Here is a 20379-nt window from a genome sequence, read left to right as displayed (position 1 = left end):
CCAGCTGAATGTTCCATTTTCTGCACACAGTTGTCCTGGATTGAGAGAAATCTGAGGGAAAAGTTCATTTCACTTGTACCAGGTGCCCTTCAGGAGGATTTCCAGCAAACTAATTTCTTCCAAAATGGGTGCTGAATTTCTCATAGACTCTGCAACAAAAAGCAAAAAATGGTAAATGACTGGTGAGCTGAGAAAGCCAAAGGGAAAAAAAACAATGGGAATGACATGATTTGTAAGATTATGGCTAAAAATCAGTACAGAAGGTGGTTTCAACAGTCTGAGTCCCACAGCAGAGCTGTGTGTGCAGGGAGATGCTTTTAAATATAAAAGCTTAATTTTGAAGGGGTTAAATGGGAGGTGGAACTTCCAGGAGGAAATAAATAATAATTAGAGGTGGGATAAAGCCTGGAAGGAAAATCAAAGCCTTAAGAGACTGAGGGAGCCAGTTAAAGATTAAAGGGTTTAGGGTTAAAGGGTTTTGAAAGGCAGGGATAAGGGAACATTCTTGAAGGCAATGAAATACAAACCAGAAAACTGATGTAAAGTCAAAGGGGAATGCTGTGGAAGAAATAATGGCTTACAGAGCACGTAAAATGAGGGAGGATAAACAGCTGGAAGCAGGATGTGGAAGAGCAGACATTTGTGCAGGTACTGCTTTACTTCTGTTTGAAAAATACAGGGGAAAAAAACCCCAACTAAAGCTCAATAAAAATTGCAGGAATACTCCAGGGGGAAATGGGAAGGTAATGCAAGAGAAGAGCAGTAAAAATAATCAAACTTCTGGTAATCTTGACATGATTAATGGTGTAATATTTGTGTATCCTTTATGAAATAATTATTAAGTGCTGTTTATAGTTGGTCTAGTTAAAATGAGATTAAAAACCATCCCGACAAATAGGATCCCACTCTCCAGTACCAATTATGGTGTGACCTCAGCCTGGGGGAGGAGATAAAGCCAACAAAGGGCAAGAGCTGGACCTGAGGTCAGGATAACTTACCAACAGTGTTAATTAGGGTGATTAATTAACTGAAACTACTCACCAAAGGGCTACAAGGGCTGCTGCATCTCAAACATCTTTAGATCCATTGGAAAATATCTTCCTAAAGACAACCTGACCAACCACAACTCACTTGGTTTGGCAGAGACTTGAGAGATGAATTTTGATTGTAGAAGTTCTGACCAGAAAAAGCTGTTGATGATTTCTCTGAATCACAACCTGGGCAGAAGCTGATCAGAAAAGGTAATAAAATCATTCCTAAAGAGAGCAAAAACATAATTACTTCATGTCTGATTAATGAGACCAACTTCACACTCTCCAGCATCAGCAGGAGAGTCTGTAAATGCAGGAATAAAAGTGCTAAAGGGGAATTTAAAATGTGAACTTTAAAGGCAAATTATTAATTACACAAGGTTAAAAACAGTGTGAGTAGATTTAAAGGGAGCAAGAATATCTTATAATAGACTCAAGGAGAAGCAAATGATACTAAACTGTAGTAAATGGTAGATGAAATGAAAGAATTCAGAAGAGAAAACACCAAAATAGATGTATTATGAAGACAACAGAAAAACAAATGAGCTAAGCAACTGGAAAATGAAACTGAAAATGGAGTTTAATGGGATATTAAAACCAGTATCACTGACAGGCCTAAAGGTCACATAGGAAATGGATATTGCTCAGAAATAACAGGAGGAAACAGGACGGGAGAGCTGATAAAGTCATTCCAGCATTCCAGGCTGTAGCAGCTGTCAAAAATAAGGGAGCACAGCCAGGGAGAGGGGACAAAGAAAGGAAGTCTGCAAATAGTGGAGGAGAAAAATGACATCATAACACAAGTTAAAATTAAGGAGATGCCAAGTTGCACTGGCTTCTGACAGCACTTCATGTTCCAACTCCAAGCACCAGCCCCTCCACATTTGTGCACAGCAAACCAGACCAGCACTGAGATTTCCATCAGTCCTGCCCACCTGCCCTTCATCTCTGCTGCTCTGTCACTTAGGAGGTTCTTTGCTGAGAAATCCAGAGACTGAAGCAACATACTATAAACAAATGAAAAGTCATCACAATCAGTTTAATGAAGTGCACAGAATAGCAATTGATCATGTCAATAAAAATAAAACAATTAATTTTACATCAAGTGTGCTTTATTTCCTCCACAGGTATTCTGTTAAATAAAGCACCATATATATACTGCCAGGCCACAGCTAAAGAGGATTCTTTACAGAATCAAATTTCTTGTGGTTGTTTAGTATACAAGTAAACTTAATTTTGATAATAAGAACCACAGCGATCTGAGGCAATCTGCCTCGATTATAAGGTACAAAACTGGCACAGAGGACACCATATTATACACAGTAAAAATGCCATAAGTTTAAATTACATCATACAGGGCCAGGAGGCCCTGTCTCCCAGACAGCCATATTAAATGAAAGCCACTACAGTGAACTCTTAATTACATAAAACATAGCCATTATCTGATTGCCCTTTAAGAAAGTGTACGGTAGGATGCAACATAAAATAAAATTAAAAACAAAAAAAGGGATCTGGAGTTCTGCCTGACCAAGAATGAAGCATATAAATCTATCTTGCCATTCAAGCAGAGAGCACTGGACAAACTGAAGCACAAAACAGAAATAAGCAAAACTTATACAAACAGCATTTTTGGGGGGGGGGGGGGGAGGGGAAAAAAAGGTTTAAAAAAAAAAAAAAAAAAGACTTAAAAGCAGACATGCTCCATCTAATGTCAAGAAGCAGCTTGGTTTCCTTTCCCGGATATCCGTGTGACCACGTGAATCGTAGACTCAATGGTCCTGCACAGGATGTCTAAAATGTCCTGCTGCTGCATGTGACTAAAAAGTCCTCTGGAATGGCCACAGCTGATTGCTAAACTCGTGTCGGGGTCCTGGGCTGGTAAGGCTTGGCCGTCGCAGCCCCTCAGGTCTGCGAGGTCGGATAAAACCGCGGAGATCGACGTGGAGGGAAACTCCGAGTCCTCCTCGGCTCCCATGGGATCCTTGGGAGCCTGCAGGTCTTTGAACTCTTTGCACTCCTCGAATTTCCCGTTTCCCGGCTGCTCCTCCGCGTGCTGCGCCCGCGTGGCCAACATTATGTCTTCTGAAAACGAAGAAGGGCCTTCCATTCTGTACTCCTTGACAGAACTGCTCTCGGGGGACGGAGGGTCCTGCTCCGTGCCCGGATCGATGATGGAGGAGTCCCGTGTCTCGTTGTCCGAAGTGCTGGTGGGGGTCAGAGCCTCCCTGGGCTCGGCTTTGATGTCGCTGATGCAACTGTCCACCGTGTGCTCCTCGTCGCTGCTGACCCGCCGCCGCTTCACAGGAGTCGCTCCTTCATCGTCTGCAAGGAACGGGAAAACTCGCTCAGGGAAAAGGCGCTTTTCCTGCCGCTCCCGCCCGCTTTCACATTCCCATCCTTTTCTCCTTTCCCACCTTTAATAAATACTTATTTCCTGATGGAAAATTCATGCAATTCATGAATTTTAGCTCCGTAATGAAGTATTTCCTGTGCAGTGTTGGACCAAGGAATGGCCCACCCTGCAGGGATACAATATCTTATAGAATCATAGAATAGGTTGGGTTGGAAAAGACCTCCAAGATCATCAAGTCCAACCCCTGATCCAACTCCAATTACTATATCATGGCACTAAGGGCCACGTCCAATCTCTTTTTAAAAACCTCCAGGGATGGTGAATCCACCACCTCTCTGGGTAGGCCGTTCCAATGCCTGATAACCCTCTCTGTAAAGAATTTCTTCCATTTTACAACTATTAGAGCGACACCATTATAAGAAGGCAAACCTTTAGTTTTTCTTTCTTTGGCTTCTTGCTCTTGTAATGAGTTCCTCTGTTGCTGACAAGCTCTACATTTGTTTAAAAGCTCTTGTAAGGTTGGGATCAGGGCTGAGTTGAGCTGTTTGGGAGTGTGCACTGAAAGCAGCAAGGCAAGTGCTCGGAGGTCCTGGAAAAACAGAGCAGTAAACAAACTTAACAAGCCTTATTTCAAACTGGCCTTGGATTAATCCTGTGCAGTAAGGCCCAAAAGATCAAATTCCAGATATATTTACACTACTGAAATGTCCCACTCACTGCTGTTTGCTGACCTTAATGCAGGTCTGTCCTAAGACAAAAATCTGCCTGAGTTAGGACATTCCTACCATTAAATCTGTTGCACTTTGCATCACTTTGCTCCCCACGATATGACATTCCCAGGTTGCCATGCCCTCACCAGGCACAGAGTGGAGCAAACAGTGCCCGCCCTTAACCAGGACCTGGCACAGGGCACTGAAGAGTTCCTGTAGGAAAAAAATTGGTATTTTAACAACTTAGGAAAGACTCACCGCGTTTAGAGTAGAGCTTGCTTTGGAAATTTCAACCCTCTGGTTGCTGAAGTCGCATTCTAGGCTTTGATACTGATTTATTAGATTTGTAATTAGAGTATTGATTAAGTTGGCACAGTTTGATTCAGAAAACACCTGCCCTTGCACCTGTGAAAAGAAAGTATTTTTTTTTAAACCAGAAAAAACCTGGAACTGTGAAAACAGTATCCCGAAATGAAACAGCATCAATGACTGGATTCCTTGGAATTATCACTAAAGAACCACGTACCTTGAGAAGAAAATGGGTCAGAAAGGTGTACACAATGTTGTTGTTGAGAAAGGTCCTTTCATCCATCAGGATACATTTTATGTATTCTGCAAAAACTGGATCTTCACAGAGCATCTTCACACAGTTCTTGGACACGGCAGACTGGCAGGGAGAGAGAACATGGGAAGTCACCACTGGAAGTGCAGGCCAGGCCCACTGAAACACAGCTCAGGTCCAGCAGGTGTCAGCAAACTGTACAAATCCTTATTCCACATTGTCCTGGAAGGCTGGTTTATCCCATCAGTACGTACGGGAAGGGACGGTGCCTCCCAAAGAGATCTCCCAATTTTAATTTCATCATCCCAGTGTTTGTGCTACATAAAAAGCTGGGATTTCACAGGGCAGGACGAGGTGGTGTCTGCACACCCACCATCCCACCAGTGCTGCTGTAGGGAGTTGTTCAGTGTTTGCAGGGTGTACTGGGAGAAAATACAACATCCCAGATTCTACACTTCAGTTATCAAGTTCTATCAGGTGGCAGCAACATAAGCAGAGGTGTTTTATTGAACACCCGTTAGCTACAATTCCTGGGTTCATCCCTGTTCCACATCCATTGTGTTTTGCCTGTATTTCCATTCTCTTGGTTCTCAACCTGACTCTTACCTGAGTCTGACACAGCTCAGTCCAGAGTTTGGGGAACAGCGCGAGATGAAGTGGCAAACCTTCATAAGCAACCAGGACACCTGGAATTGCAGGAGGAAACAAATCAGTGTGGCAGAATTTTGTGGGAGACAGGGAAATTCCTGATAAAAGCAGTGCCAAGGTGCTGTATCATTTCCTAGGATCACATTCCAAGCATTTCTTATGACCAGAAACTCCCAGTCTGTGAGGTTTGTATGGTCCATTTAATGAACACACAAATGGGTGATTCAGGGGGTAAAAGAACATTCTGTGATCACTCTTTGGACAAGATTATTGGTGTGACACTGAGGTCTGTGCACACTGAGTAACTCACCCCCTCAGGCCCATGGGGGAAGACAAAACTTTAAATATTGTCATTTAATTGCCACTGAGGTGCTGAGGATTCAGCATCTGATCCAAAGCCATTTAAACTGCCAATACCAGTTCTGTATTAAACTCTAAATGCACAAAACCCCTGAATTCTCCCTGGTTGCCTCAGCTCCTTTCTGGACAGGCCCAAAGTGTGCCACTCACGTGGGGAAGGCTGCACTACCTCATACATGGATACCAGTTTTGTGGATCAAAATAATGTCCAAATGCACCGAGTTTCACAAGCTCTGCTTTTCCTTAAAAGCTCTGAATATAAAACTTAGTGGAGAAGCACTCAAAGTTACCACAGGAAAAGTTACCCTTGGGCTGTTTCACCCTGATACTCACTCATTTTAACTAAAGTTTCAGTAAACTTTTCACAGTTGATTGCAACTCGACACAGGAGGTGGATGAACTGGTGATAGGAGAAGAAATAGTCCAGCAGCATCCGGTCGTAAACATCATCTTTGCCCTGAAGATTTAAGGGAGCTTCATTTAAACTACAGAACAACAGGACAGCTCCCAGAGTTCCTAAACATCTCCCTTCGTGTCACTGCACTTCCTGCCCTAAAATGCTTCGTTGTGTGCTACAGGAAAACAGTGGGAATCTCCAGGTGCCTCCTTGCCCAGCCCTTGGCAACACCACGTGTGATGGGAGGAGGGATGGCAAAAATGCCCCAGCAGTAAAATCTTTTACTGGAGGACTCTCAATCAACATTGAGAAGGTGCAAAGCTCTGCAAATACCAGGTCTTGAACGGGACAAGAAAAGAATCAGTAATTTTACAACGCAAACAGATACTTAAGTATAAATAAATACATGACTGCTTTTTAAATTATCATTTGTCAGTTATGATCTGCAGAATTCAGAATTTTCTTGAGACTAAGCTTCACAAGGTTTTAAAGCAGAATTTTCAGGATGTCTCAATGATATATGTATGCCAGTACATATTTTAATTTATTTTGGACATACACGCTTAAAATGGCATCAGCTTCTGTAGAGCAGAGAGCCAAAAGGAAACCTCGAAAACTCAAGCAAACAAAGCAGTTGAATGAAAACCAAGCATGCAAAACCACAGGGAAATGGGATTGTGGATGTGGTTACAGAGGTTTAAAAATCCTCTGCTTCCTAATGTATAGGAATTAGATATAAAGTCTAAAATACGGTGTCATGTAGGACGACAACTTTTAAAAGTTCAGACATTTACACTACGACATATCACCCTTGTTACCTCTGGCTACACACGATGGGAAAAACCCACCACAGATAATTTCTGGCTCTCTATGATTTTTTTGTTTTTTAAGCACTTGGTTCACACGGTCGATTTGATGGTGCACAAAGAGACACAGCATCGTTCTGAAAGCTTTAGAAAAGAAGGGTTACTTACCCTACAGTAACCGAGCTTCTTCGAAATGTGTTGCCCACACAGATTCCCATCTACGTGCACATAGGCCCCATGTGCAGGAGATTGGATTCTTTCTGAAAAGCTGTGTCCACTGGGGCTGTGCCTGCACCCAGTGTGTCCTTGCGACCACTGTACCTGAGGGCACAAGGGGTATGGCGGCTTCAACCACCACTCCATTCCTTCACCCATAAGAATCCCCTAGGACAGCACCTGGAATTAGCACAGCGGGAGGAGCACAGAATCTGTGTGGACAAAGCATCTTGAAGAACCACGGTTACCGGACAGCAAGTAACCAGTTCTCCTGCTTCAAATGATTGTCCATACATATTCCTGTCAGGGTGGGATTCACCTGACCTGACTTTAGCTATCTAAAATCCACTCGGGGTTCCCTGCGGTCGGTGGAGAGGGAGGCAGAGTCACCTCATCCACACTCAGGGCAGGAAGGAGGGGGATTATTTACCTCCTTCCCGGGGTTAACTATTTATGGCCACAGGATGAGCTGGAAGTTGACCTTTTAGATAGGCAAAGTGCCGTGAGCTGAATCCCACCGTTGGTGCAGCTGTAACAACGGGACGTGGCAAATCACTACGGAGTAGCCCCACCAAAATTGGCATCCCATCAGGAAGCCCACAGAAGGGAAAATGGGAAGTTGAAAGACTTAAAGCCCTCTATGACATTGCAGGCACTGGATTTTACCCAGACAAGTAGGATATTACACCTCAGTCCCAGCTCAGTGGACTGATGGAACTGCAGGATGACCTCCTTGGCTGTCTGGCAATAAACCTCAACATGGCGTGAAACCCCTCTGGACAATCCCTCAATTTTCTTTATAAATGCCACAGACAGATTGGAAAAATCACCCAAATGTGTGCTATGGGTTTTTTTTTTTCCTAACACTAGGTCCAAACCCTTATCCTGTCTGGAATATGGAGCTATGTGTCAGCAAGGGCAGGGAAATGGTGCTTCTGGAGTGCACAACTAGAATGGAGTATATGAGGACAACACATCTTGAAGAAGAATTATGCTTTGCTTACAAAGAAAAGGTAAATGCATTCAGCTACTGGATTCTTGCCATACTTTTATAAAAATGGGCAAACGAGAGAAACAGCTCTTTTTGGGGCCACACTTGACATACCTTGCTGGCTTCCACCATGGTAGGCAGGAGGCACATGTTGAGTTCGGGACGCGGAGGACGAATATTGCTTTTCCCCCCTATTAATTTCAAATTTTCACGACATGGAAAATAAGGTCCAAGAGACACTGTAGTGTAAGTTCGGATAAAATAGGGATAACATTAAAAAGGTCAATATTTGACATCAGCAAGGAACACGACAGAGTAATAATAGTGTAAGAGAACTTCAAAATACAATCACTGAAATACCTACTTGGGATATTACTGTGGTGGTATGTACAATGATTGTGCTGTAGAAATGGAACCAGAGTATGTAGGAAATCATGAGGACTTAAAAGTACAAGCTCCTTGAGGACATCTACAAACAAAAAGTTGTTTTTGCTATTACATATTGTTATTTCTTAACAGCAAACAGTTCAACTTAAGGCTCATGCATTTGCAAACTCTCTTCCATATCCCTTTTCACTCAGCTCCACCGTGAGTAACACCTGAGTGACACCCCTAAATCAGTCCCAGTTCCCTCCACCTCTGTGTGCCACTGGGAGAAAAGCTGCTCAGTGGCAGATCAACCACCAGGGAGGGGTGTCAGCTTGGAGAAAGGAGAAGCTCAGTAAAATTTACCCTCTTTGCTTCTTCTTAAACAGGTCTGACTCCTGGAAAATGTCAACCAGCAGCAGAGTCAGGAGGACAATGAGGAAATACTCAAAATAGGGGAGATGCATAGAAATCACACACACAAAGGTAATTTGGACACAGTTTTAGGCCTTTATCAGCAATCCATTAAATAACATTAAAAAAGCCTGAACTAGGAAAAGCCTGGACCTTTCTGACATAGCTCTGCTAATGCAAAAGAGACACCTGTATTTAATACTTGTGTCTACATTTTAAAGAGCAAATCCATGCCATTCTACAAGCTATTTTAAGCTTTACTTCCACTATTCCACCTTACAGCAGTGGGTCAGAAAAACCAACAGGAAAAGCTGTTTCTCAGACTAACCTGGTCACCCCTTCTGAGGGGAGCGTTAGTTCATGTTTGGATTTTAATGGAGATTTGGGATTTGATTCTAAACTCACACCTGAATTGAGGAGTTATTCCTCAGGTGGCAAATTTAGTCTCTCAGTGACAGCTGACTGTTTGTGCCTGGGGAAGTGGGAATATTCCTTTAAACCTGACACAACCAGGATTCTTTAGGATCAGAACATCAGCGCTGACGTCCTGACAATATTCCACGAACGATCCCGACCTACAGAGTTTTCTGGCACTTACAAAAGTGGCATTTACACCTCACAGCAGGTACCTGTGCAGGACAGGTCCTTCCTGCCTGCAGGTTCATGGGCAGGACTTACCAATGCAGGCATTCCTAAGCTCGGGAGGACTGTAGGAATTGAGCAGAGTCAGGAGCTTATGGGCAAATTCAATCCGCTCCTGCCACTGGATGAGAGCTTGTTTCACATCTGCAAGGGCAAACATCACATCTGCTCAGGGCATTGCTCAAAAGCACTTCAAATAAAGCACAGAAAAAAAGAATCTCTTTTTCCTCTAATATGACTCTAATCCATCTAGAAATCTGTTAAATTAAATTTATGTGATCTAGTTTCACATTAATTCAGTAATAAATAACAATATCTATTAATGACCATATATCCTACTGTGCAGCAGGTTTTGAAACAGATAATAAGCAAGACAAAACCACCAGGGTTTGGGTGAGGAAAATGAATTCACAGACAACAGGCATATAATCCTTTCCAGGGTTATAATCAAACCTTTTCTTTGCAGATATGGACGTGTTGACTTCAGAACCGAAAGGAAAATGGACAGAAGCTCTACCAGGTCTCCAGTTACATGGCAAGCTGTGGCCTCATGGTACATCATGTGCAATGTGTTAAAGGACTGGGAAGGAAAAAATGCCAGAATTAACAAGCCAAGTTAACATATGTGTTAGTATTTATCTTTTTATCCTACAGATACATTTATTTTATATACAGACACATTTATTTCAAAAAATACACAGAGCCGGATATATTCACAAAGTTCTTTGTTTTCAGGGTAAAAGCTTTGTGTTACTGGCTCAAAATAATGACAAAGTTTTCATATCTTTATCTCCAACCCAACGAACAAAGCAGAATTTGAGACAGGATTTTTTTATACCTGGAATTCTGAGCCAACAGACAAAGTGATACAAGAAGTGCAGAAGGACAGACACAGGTATGTGAATTTGGGGAAAAGAAAGATAAGATTAAGATAGATGCCACTCATTTTTCAAAATGCTGCTTAAGGACATCTGCTGTGTGATTGTACATCAGATGAATTACTCCTCCTTTTATAACTCAAATACCTCCTGGGCATCTGTGATTGATAGAAAAATTGGGGAAGGAAAAGCAACTCATTTCCGAACCGCAAAAATTCCAGCGCAAGATGTAAGAGGAGATATTTGATCTGTTGGGGGATTTGAAAGACAAAGGAACAGGAACCTCATTCCCTGTAATGCAAAACCTTGCCAGGCCATTTTTATATTCCAGGGAAGATAAAAGACACATGGCCAATCCTAAGTGGGAAACTTTTCTGGATGTGACAACTCCTCGGTGCGTTATTTGTCACCACACAAAACACTTCCAGCCAACAAGGGAAAATATAAGACCAGGTGATGTCAAGCTGTGAGGTAGCATTAGTTTTACCTCATTTCTAGCACTGTTTCACACAGGATAAATTAATTTTCTATTAGAGACTCCTTATAAATTTAATTATCCATTGTTGGTATGGCTCAGGGTTAACTAAGCTGTTATACAAGTTCTTTTAATACATCTGTACACAGGACTCTTAAATCTATTTATGTTTCAAGTATGGATAATGTTATAGCTCAGTTCCTAACTTTTCAGACCCAACAAAGAGGAACAGATACTCTGGAGTAATTCCACAGTTAATTAATCACTAGCCTTACATGTATAACAAGCTTCTGAAAACTCAATTTTCGAACAGCACTGCAGTGTGTTCATTTTCATTTTTCCAACTGATTTTGGAATTCCATCTATCACACTTTTCCCCAGAAAATACAAACTGGTGACGTGTAAAAGGAGTTAAGAGAATTTTTTTATACAAACCATATAAAAATGGGACTGGAATCAACCTCAAAGCATCATCCAGTCCACCCACATGCCTTAAGGCAGACTAAATATCCTTGACAGATGTTTGCTCAAAGTCCTCCTGACAACTTCCAGTTGTGCTGGCTGACCCCTCCTGCACAGCCTATTCCCAAATCCCGTTTTTCTGCACAGCCACAAACACCTCCAAGCCACTTGTCCTGCCCCATGGGTTTCACCAGTTTAATCTCTCTCCCTGAACACACCACTCTATATGTGCCAAGAATGAACTGGATCTTATTTTTATGCTTTCTCCAAGACATCCAGCTTTTTATTCCCAAAGGGATCTAACACATCCTTCCCATGGTGCATTGCCAGTATATTGAATAAACACCCGTTCTCATCCATCACCTCCCTAATGGAAGTGCTGAACAGAATCCAGGATATGACACCCTCAGGAGTGTGGATCTGTGCAGTGAAACTGTTGGGGGGCAGGGACTCGACATCCCAACTGTATCCAGTTCAGAGATTAATTATTTCAGGGTTTTCCCCCTTTCTATTTTGAACTAACTCTGGTCTGGTCTCATGGCCCAAATCCCCATTTACAACCTGACTACACTAAATGTGCTCCAGAAATGCATTTTAGGTTTAGTTTCATCAGAAAGAAATCGAGTTTATGTGTTCTCAGACAGAGGCACAAAAGACAGGAAAGATAAACTGCCTCAGCAGGGCTTCGAAGAAATGTCAGAAATACAACTGCAGCTGAATATCCTTCAAGTTATTTCTGTATTTTAACCTGTTGCCTTAACACTTTTTAACTGGTAACAATTGTGTGACTGTGCTCAGCCATTCCAGCTCAGCTTCATTACAGTTATCTGTAATAAAGGGAATGACACCAGAAAAGCAGAAATTTACTCCTCTCAGCATCATCTGTGGGTGGTTTGCCCTCTGTCCTGAGAAATAGGCAGTTTCCTGATCTTTTTATTACTAAAGAAATCTTATTAAAGACGACAGGGGAAGTACCAATGTGAGATGTTTGTTATAATTAAATAGCAAAGTACTTACCTCAGTCATCAGAATCAATCCTCTATTGAACACAACAAGAAGTCTGTCTTCATCAGATTCTAATAATATTCTGAAGGCACTAGGAAAAAAATCCAGACATTGAAAACACTGAAAATTGCATCCCATCTTTTCACAATGCAAAAAAATGCTTAAAAATGTTAATATCGTGCTGTATTTTGGTAAAAAATCACAGAAGAACAAAGAAACCCCAAAAGAACATCGAAAAGAACATTTTCTCTCCATTTTTTTCCCCTCATATTGCTGTCAATTTTCTTTATGTTATGGAAAGTATTTTATAAACAGAAATATTTCCCAGGAAAACCTAAACTATTTCCCAAATAACATCTGCAAAAACATGAAAAATTGGAAAATAACGAACTTCAAAAGAGAGAGGTTTATGCTTCTTAAATGATACATTTAAACAGGCTCAGTTAAGCATATGTTTGGCCTTTTAAATGCACAAAAACATTTTTATCAGGCTATTTCATGCTTTCAGCAGAACAGGAAAGAAAGGATTATGGTAATGAATGATTTCTCTCAACATAAAAACGATTGCAGAGCGTTAGGGACAGTCTGGTTGTGCTCTGTGCCGGGTGAGTCCATGTCACCCTTCCAGGTAACAGTTTCTCCTTTTCACAAGCATTTCAAAACATCAACAGTTGCATCTAAAACCCCAAACCTGACCCTACACACAGAGGCAATTTATAGTTCCCTGAGAAGGCCCAGCAACAGTTTCAGATGAACTGCTAAGACTAGAAATTAAAAACTCTTCCAAGACACGATACAATAAAATTCTGTCCCACAGGCACAATTTTTACCAAGCCCCAAAATAACCACCATCAACAAGAGTAGTTGAAAATACATTCCCATCTAATCAGGGTAGGCTGAGGATGGAATTCCAGTGAAATGCTGGATGGGAACAGTGCTGTACCTTATCAGAGTCGTCCAACAAGACCGTCCGTCCAAGCAGCGCAGGTAACAGCTTATGGTGGTTTTCTTAAATTGCTTTATGTCTTCTATCTCCTCCTCTCTCATGTCTGGCCTCTGAGCTACAAACAGTTGCATGAGGTTAAACAGCTCTTCTACTGCCTAAAACACACAAAAATACTGGGTTAGAGCCATCTCTCTCAGTATGTTATGGTTTAGGTCTGATTTTTATGACTTACTGTGTGTGTGCTACTTCTAAGTAACACATGGAACAAACACATGTGAGCAAATTTAGATGGGAACCCATTCTTGAGCATTACAACAAAGTTATAAAATCAGATGTTGTGGTGCTTCCTAACAGCACAAGTCCTTCCCACATATACATGTACGTACATAAATAAATAAATAAATATATATAGATATATGTACAAAGGAATCTGAAATCCCCATTCCTGGGACCAAACACTCAGAAAGCCAAAACCTGCTGCAGTCTGAGGAACACTAATAAACACAGTGGAGTAACTCAGATCCCTTGCAAGACAAACTGAGGTTTCCAAGGGGAGATGCCAACCAGGAAAGCAGCAGGACTCCTCCCAGGACTGTCCGAGTATAAAATTTCTCTGTGAGCTGAACTAGGCAGATGTTCAACATAAAAGATTTCACACATCCTCTGTCTCTCCTTCATGGAAATCTTTGTATTCTTTCTGTCCCTGCACACCCCTAAAGGACCCCAAAGCAACTTTCACTGGGCAATCAAGCAAAGCCAAGCACTTTGTCTGGTAAAGCCTTTGTAAGGCTGTTGTCTCCCCATTACACAACTACTTTAACATCCACTCCCTACTGGAAGTGTTGTAGTGACAGTGCAATTCCCAGTGTTTGCCAAAGCTATGTGGGTGTTCCCAAGTTGAACACCAGGCTGTCCTCCACTGGAATGCAACAGGCTAAATCTTGGCCCTACTCCAGAAACTGGGAATTCCTCCAGTTTCATGTGTTAGAACACAACCTGCTTTCTAGACCACCACTAAAGGCTATTCCTTGCTTCTCATGACTAAGCCGGCATATGGAATACTGAACAGTGGAAACACCTGTGTCTGCTCCCAGAAAAAAACCACATCTGCTCTCCAACTGCTCCACAGCAAGGAACATCCAAAACAATCCCCCCCAAAGTACAGTAAGGGAATCCAAATGTGGATACGTCAAATAATTTTTCACGTTTTTCGTTACGAGGGACATCGGGGTAAGAGAGGAAACGGCGCCGACGGAATTTTGGTGCCAGGTACTTACTCCTGGGTACTGGCTGGCGTGCGGGGTGAGGTTCTTGAAGGCCCACTGGATGTTCTGGTGGGAGGCCAGCTGCCTGGTGAAGGCGGGGGACTGCTCGCAGCAGAGCCGTAGGATGCCGTAGTAGGCCGGGAGCATCCCGCGGTTGAAGAGCACCACATCCTGGTCGTCGTGGTCGGCCAGGATGTAGTTGAAGGCAATGTTCTTGGTCACCACGGGGTTCTGGACGATAAGGCGCACGTTCTCGGGGCAGTCCACGCACACGTTGTACCAGAAGGACAGCAGGGCCTGCTTGTTGTGGTTGGTGGCGATGGCCGGCTCGGAGAGCTTGGGCTGGAAGAGGTTCCACAAGTCCATGAAGTAAGTGGAGAACATGAGTTTCTCGGTTTTGGAGATCAGACAGTACGTCATGAAACTGAAGTAGGGCACCAGCTTTGTGGTGCCGTGGACAGCAGCATCAACATAGAGTTTGGCTCGTGAGAGAAGGCCGAGCAGCACGTTGTAGACTTGGTGAAGGACCACGGTGGTGTCGGGGCTGAGGGGCAGGTCACGGGTGGGGATGTGCAAAGAGCGGGTCGATCGGAACATCTGACGGAAGGAATTGCTTGGAATAAGCGACACCAAGAGATAGGCTGCAGCTTCAAATAGAAACAGATTTGTTACACCTTTGGCAGTGACACACCCGCTTAACAGCCATGTTAAATTACACTGTACATTCCATTTACAGATCCCAAAGGGTTTTACAGGCTCTGCTATTACCACAGTCACACTAGGGATGAAAAAATCCCAGTGGACAGGACTAGTAAAACATGCTCACAGTGGTGCTGAGATGTGCTTTCAGGCCTCTTCACCCTATATACCTGTGTTGTGCCTGGTTCTCCCTGTGCTGACACTGCATCCCCCAGGAACACAAACCAGATTTTTCCATGACTGTCTAATGCTCAATCAAACATCATTATCTCCTCAGAGATGTTTGCAACTGGAGCCTCTTGCGAAGCTGTACCTCCAGTTCCCATATCTCCCTCAGCCACAGAAAATGTATTAAACTTCAGTGTGTCCTGTACTATGGAATCTCCTTTGTAAAAAAAATAGAGATACAGGAAAGGCTGAAAATGTGCTCTGGCAATCTGACAGTGTTATTCCTGGCAGAACACACTAGACAGCCAGGACACCCTGGAATTCAGGAGAAGGCACAGGTGGCTTCTCCTTGATCCACAGCTTCAAAGGACTCAACTGAATTACTCTGTGAGGGGTGAAAGAACAACACGTACTACTCCTACCTACAACTATGTGATGGATACTATGGAAAACCTCCTGGATTAGCTCTTTTTCTTCTTTAGGTTTCCCTGGACCTTGCAGATTAACCACATGGGATAAAGAACCTACTAAAGTATCATTTAAGTTACCAAATGAAAACATAGTTTTCATCAAAACTGGGTAGCAAGTCTTGATGAGGCACCACAGTTGTACTAAGATGTTAAAATACAGCAGTTCCAAAACTACTGGAAAAGGAAGGAAAGACAAACACGGGAGCATTTGTGACAGGGACACCCCATGCACAGTCACTTGCTACAAAAGGAGAATAATTTTCTTCACTTGAAAGTCACTTACAAGTTCTCACTCTGGGGTAGTTGTGTGCCAGGAGAAAACGTTCCACCCAGTTTTCCATGTTTTGCAGGACCCAGCTGTGGGCGAGTTTGTTGCGGGGGGTTTGCACAGCCAGCCAGTCCAGGCACTGAGAGGGGTTGTACTCAATGACCTGATAGGAGAGGGGAAAAATCAACAGGAATGCATTAACTTTGGCACTAAAACCCCCTAAAAATAACTTCCAAATATCTTTTTAAAATCACTTAGAGCTATCAAAGCACCTACAGGACTGAGCTGCTCTGGCACACAAAAAAACCCTCTTATTACTGTTTTGTGCTTCTGAACCTTTTAGAGCTTTTGAAAGTTCAGTCTAAATGCAAGAAATTATTCTGCATATTATGAGATATTTAGGAGTTGAGATATTAAGCAGTAAAACTGAACAATCTTGTCTTTATAAACAAATAAGTGGTTTTTTTTTAAATATCCAACACAAAACCTTAACACCAAATTGGTGTCTTTGTATATCAAAAGAACATAAATGGTATGCAAGGACATTCACACAGCTTCATGCTGAGGGTAACTAGGACATTTTTTTTTGTGAATTTACAGTTTCAGGGAATAAATTCATCCAGCAATTTTCCAAGGCAGTGAACAGCCTGTGGAGTGCTCTGTGGGATCAAAGCCCAAAGAATAAGGAGAAAACGTGGCTTCCTGGGCCTTTCTGGTTCTGTGCAGTTGACAATCTGTTGACATGAGGCCAGTCAATGTAATTAGTTAATTTGCTAGTTTTTATAAACTGTTTTCTTTTTACCTTGAGCCTCAGGTGCCCAAACAAGGAAAAAGGAACTCTTCCCTATTTAAGGAACCAGAGGCAGTAACTGGATTGCTGAGCTGCCCCCAGTTACTCTAATCCACCTGAAGAATCAGAGCAGCTGACAGGACCAGAACTCTGCTTATAAAATTTTAATCTCAATTTAAAAATATAACACCTGAAGAACAATCTCCCCCCTTTATTTAGAAATGACAAATGGATCTGTCAGGTTTCCTTGGCAATGGCTGGAGGTGATGTCCAAGGAAGAGACTGTCATTGCTCACTGTCTGCAGAGCTCCAGCACCTTTTAATGACTTCTGCAAACTGGAGTGGCTGCAAGAGGAGGTTCTACACCCTAAATCTGTCTGTCTGTGCATCAAGTGCTGGGTCTCTCATCCCTGCCTGCACTGTTTGTGTCCCTAGACCTGTGCTGACAAGGTAAGGATAACCCTGGAAACACCAGAGACAGAACTACTGCTAAAAGCCTGATTTTCCAACAGAAACCTTGGAGGCCTTGCTTCCTCTGCAGGTTCAGTCTGTGCAGTCAGGATAAAAAGGGAAAATAAAATGAGGATTGCTCAAAAAATTACATCCCTAAACTCTGCAGCTGAGGGAAGCACTAAGCAAAGGGACTTCATGCCACAACTCGTGTATTGCCACAGGAAGTTTAATTAAAAAACTCTGGGAAAGATTCCCTGAGGGAAATTCATAACCTGCCGTTTCCCCATCCACAAAAAGCAGCTGGATGTCATTCTGGACCTTCAGATCTGCTGTTTGAACTCTCTTTACCTGAGGAGCAGTTGCAGCTCATTCATCAGATCAGTCACCTGGCAAACACTTGCTGTCCTGCAACTGCTCCCAACCAGGAGGAAAATCCTTGGGAACAGCAATCCATGTTCTATCCCACAGTGGGCAAGGCAGGTTTGTGTTTTACCAGAGGTCTCAGTTCTGCACAGTAACAACCCCTTACAAACCCTAGCGCCACTTTTTGGAATATTCAGTGTTCCAGTTTCCAGGCTGGACACACTATCCTTGGGAATAAAGACAGCAAATTGTACTGGGAATTCCAAGAGCAGGCACATGAAGGGAAAGCTTTACTTCCTCATCTGTTGCTCAGGTCAAGGAATTTATCCTTGTGCCAACTTGTGGAAAAGTCTCTTTTCTCACTTTAGAAAGCAAGAATATTAAAGGAATTTGTACCGAACGGCCAAAAGAACCCCACTAACAACTGCTGGGTCTTGAAACATTTTACAGTCCTTGCAAAGGATAACTGAGAAAACTCCCTGGGATTGGCCTAGAAGCAGCATTCTAGACCCTTATTGTGAATCAACTCATTTCTCATTAAGCTAAAATTTAAATGTCTATTGGCTGTTGCCATTTATTTGGAAGAGGAATGGTAATAAAAAATCACAAACCCAGGCAGCAAGGAAATGTAAAACCTTTTCACATATGTCAAAGAACCAACAAGAGAAAGACAATTTAGCTTCTGGTTTCTTTTACATGTTGTACCTCCCATATCCTCTGCAGAATGTAAGAAGCAAAGGGTGGCATTCCTGGAGGTCCACCAGCAAATTCCATGAGCATGGTCAGCAATTTGAAGAAAGGATTGGCTGCCTGCAATGCATAAAAAGAAGAATATCCTTTTTGATCTGTTTTATTTTATCCACTGATTTTTTTTTTGAGAGTATTTAAAAAATCCCAAACCAAAGTCTGTAAGATTTCCATGAAGTGCAGACATGAACATTTATAATACTTTAATCCCTTACTATTTAATCTGTAAATAATCTGTATATATCCATATCCAGACATGGATACAGCAGAATTAAGCCCCTGATTACAGTCAGTGCAAGGCAACATGATACAGGATTTTTTTAAATGTTTTCCAAGACTCACCCAGCTTCTAACAACCCTTGAAGAAAGGGTTTAATACTATAATTACATATTTTGCATCTGGAATCCATTTGGAACTCTCAGTACTTTTGTTATTACCAGGGCAGGAATTTAGTCTGACTGAAAAATGTGTTTCCATGCATAGAACTGCAAAATATTGCCCCAAAACTTGAACAACCAGACAATAATTACTTATCTCCACTTATTCTAGAACAAAAATTTTAATATTAGCAATTTTTAAAAGAAGTTCCTATTGGTGGAGAATGTAGAAATACATTTTTTGGCTTTGAATAAAACTTTCATCCTAAGTGGCACAGCACATTTCTGCTTTCAAAAACTTCATCCACAGTGCAGTTCCACTTCATTTAATGGCACAAAAACTTTCCTGGATCACATTCCACGCAGGATTTTTGATTAGCAAAGGATTATTTGAGTAATTTAAACCAGCAAAATATGGAGGCAGGCTATTTAATAGACAAGTAACATGTTTACATACCTCAGGAGTCAACTTTGCTATAGATGTGAACAGCATGGACACAATCTTAAAAGACAAACCAAACAAAACTCACTTAGACTTGTGCTTATTCATTAAAATAATAAAAATCACCTCATTACATTTATTAGAGAAGATTTTCAACAAACAGGCACGAGTCCCTTGCACTCACATGTTCTGCAAGTCGATTGTTGTACCGGCACAGACTGAAAATGAGGTTGCAGGTTTGCCTGATGTTGATCCCATCACGGATATGTTGGAATAAAAAAGGAAAACCCTGCAACAGATAATCAGGTATTACTACACTGTCTACAATCACATAGGCACAGAGAAGTTTGTTTAAGGCTTATACAGTCATTCTTAAATTACTGACCTTTCCCCCTGTCAATGCTGCCATGTCATTTTGGGACAAAGTCAAATGCCTAAAATAAAGAAAATTATCATTTTAATTCAGTGATGAATAAGTAAAGTTAAAGAGACATCCAGGACTGAGTGTTTATATTCTTCAGGGTCACAACATACAAGAGACAATAAAGGTATTGATGTAAAAAAGAACAAAAAAAAGAGTATTTTTTACTTAGACCAGATAAAAAAAGAAATCCAAATGTGGGCAATTGAATGTTTTTACATATTTAACCCAAGTTTTTTACTGGGTCAACAATGACAAAACCTTTATCTTTTAAATGGTTAAAAATAAAATGGGCTCAAATACAAGCTCATTTATGCTGTTAAAATAGCCCACAATAAACCCCCAAACAGACCCATAACATCTTTAATTCCTCTCTGAACCAGCTCAGGTCAGAATTTACTTTGGTTTCCCAGCTCTTGCCTTTCTGAGCGAGACTGTTCAACCAGGAGAGCAATCAGGGCAATCATCTTCTCAAGTGCAGCAGGCCTGTATTTCTCTTCTGCCAAAGAAAGTATATCTTCCTCTTCTTCCTCTTCCTCCCCTTCTTCCTCAGAAAGTACTTCAACCTGTGGCTGAAGGGGAAAAAAAGAAGACAACTTCACTGTGGATATTTTGAGCCTTTATTTAAAGAGCCTTTGCACTGACCCTGCTCT

At 42.0% G+C, this 20379-nt stretch overlaps 1 protein-coding gene across 9 annotated transcripts in view; it reads right to left on the bottom strand.

The window, feature by feature from the left end:
• Positions 1–1595: 1595 nt before the first annotated feature.
• Positions 1596–20379, bottom strand: part of USP34 (ubiquitin specific peptidase 34) — a 108533-nt gene continuing 89749 nt past the window's right edge. For 5 of the 9 annotated variants that reach the window (XM_027693237.1, XM_027693241.1, XM_027693239.1 and 2 more), the window contains exons 62-81: positions 20147–20298; positions 19691–19739; positions 19490–19594; positions 19321–19365; positions 18444–18548; positions 16148–16295; positions 14540–15174; positions 13260–13417; positions 12329–12407; positions 9950–10076; positions 9533–9640; positions 8439–8543; positions 8189–8313; positions 7036–7188; positions 5998–6121; positions 5263–5342; positions 4621–4761; positions 4353–4499; positions 3814–3973; positions 1596–3353 (exon numbers count right to left, since the gene is read on the bottom strand). In XM_027693237.1, the coding sequence (XP_027549038.1) occupies positions 2743–3353; positions 3814–3973; positions 4353–4499; positions 4621–4761; positions 5263–5342; positions 5998–6121; positions 7036–7188; positions 8189–8313; positions 8439–8543; positions 9533–9640; positions 9950–10076; positions 12329–12407; positions 13260–13417; positions 14540–15174; positions 16148–16295; positions 18444–18548; positions 19321–19365; positions 19490–19594; positions 19691–19739; positions 20147–20298 (3357 nt within the window). In that variant the 3' untranslated portion in view covers positions 1596–2742. The remainder of the gene's footprint in view (positions 3354–3813; positions 3974–4352; positions 4500–4620; positions 4762–5262; positions 5343–5997; positions 6122–7035; positions 7189–8188; positions 8314–8438; positions 8544–9532; positions 9641–9949; positions 10077–12328; positions 12408–13259; positions 13418–14539; positions 15175–16147; positions 16296–18443; positions 18549–19320; positions 19366–19489; positions 19595–19690; positions 19740–20146; positions 20299–20379) is intronic. The other 4 variants (XM_027693242.1, XM_027693245.1, XM_027693240.1 and 1 more) reach the window with 3 other exon arrangements.

The sequence above is a fragment of the Neopelma chrysocephalum genome, unplaced genomic scaffold (genome assembly GCF_003984885.1).
Source record: "Neopelma chrysocephalum unplaced genomic scaffold, ASM398488v2 Primary Assembly neopelma1_91, whole genome shotgun sequence".
NCBI classification, from domain to species: domain Eukaryota; kingdom Metazoa; phylum Chordata; class Aves; order Passeriformes; family Pipridae; genus Neopelma; species Neopelma chrysocephalum.
This window is presented reverse-complemented; position numbering and strand designations above follow the sequence as displayed.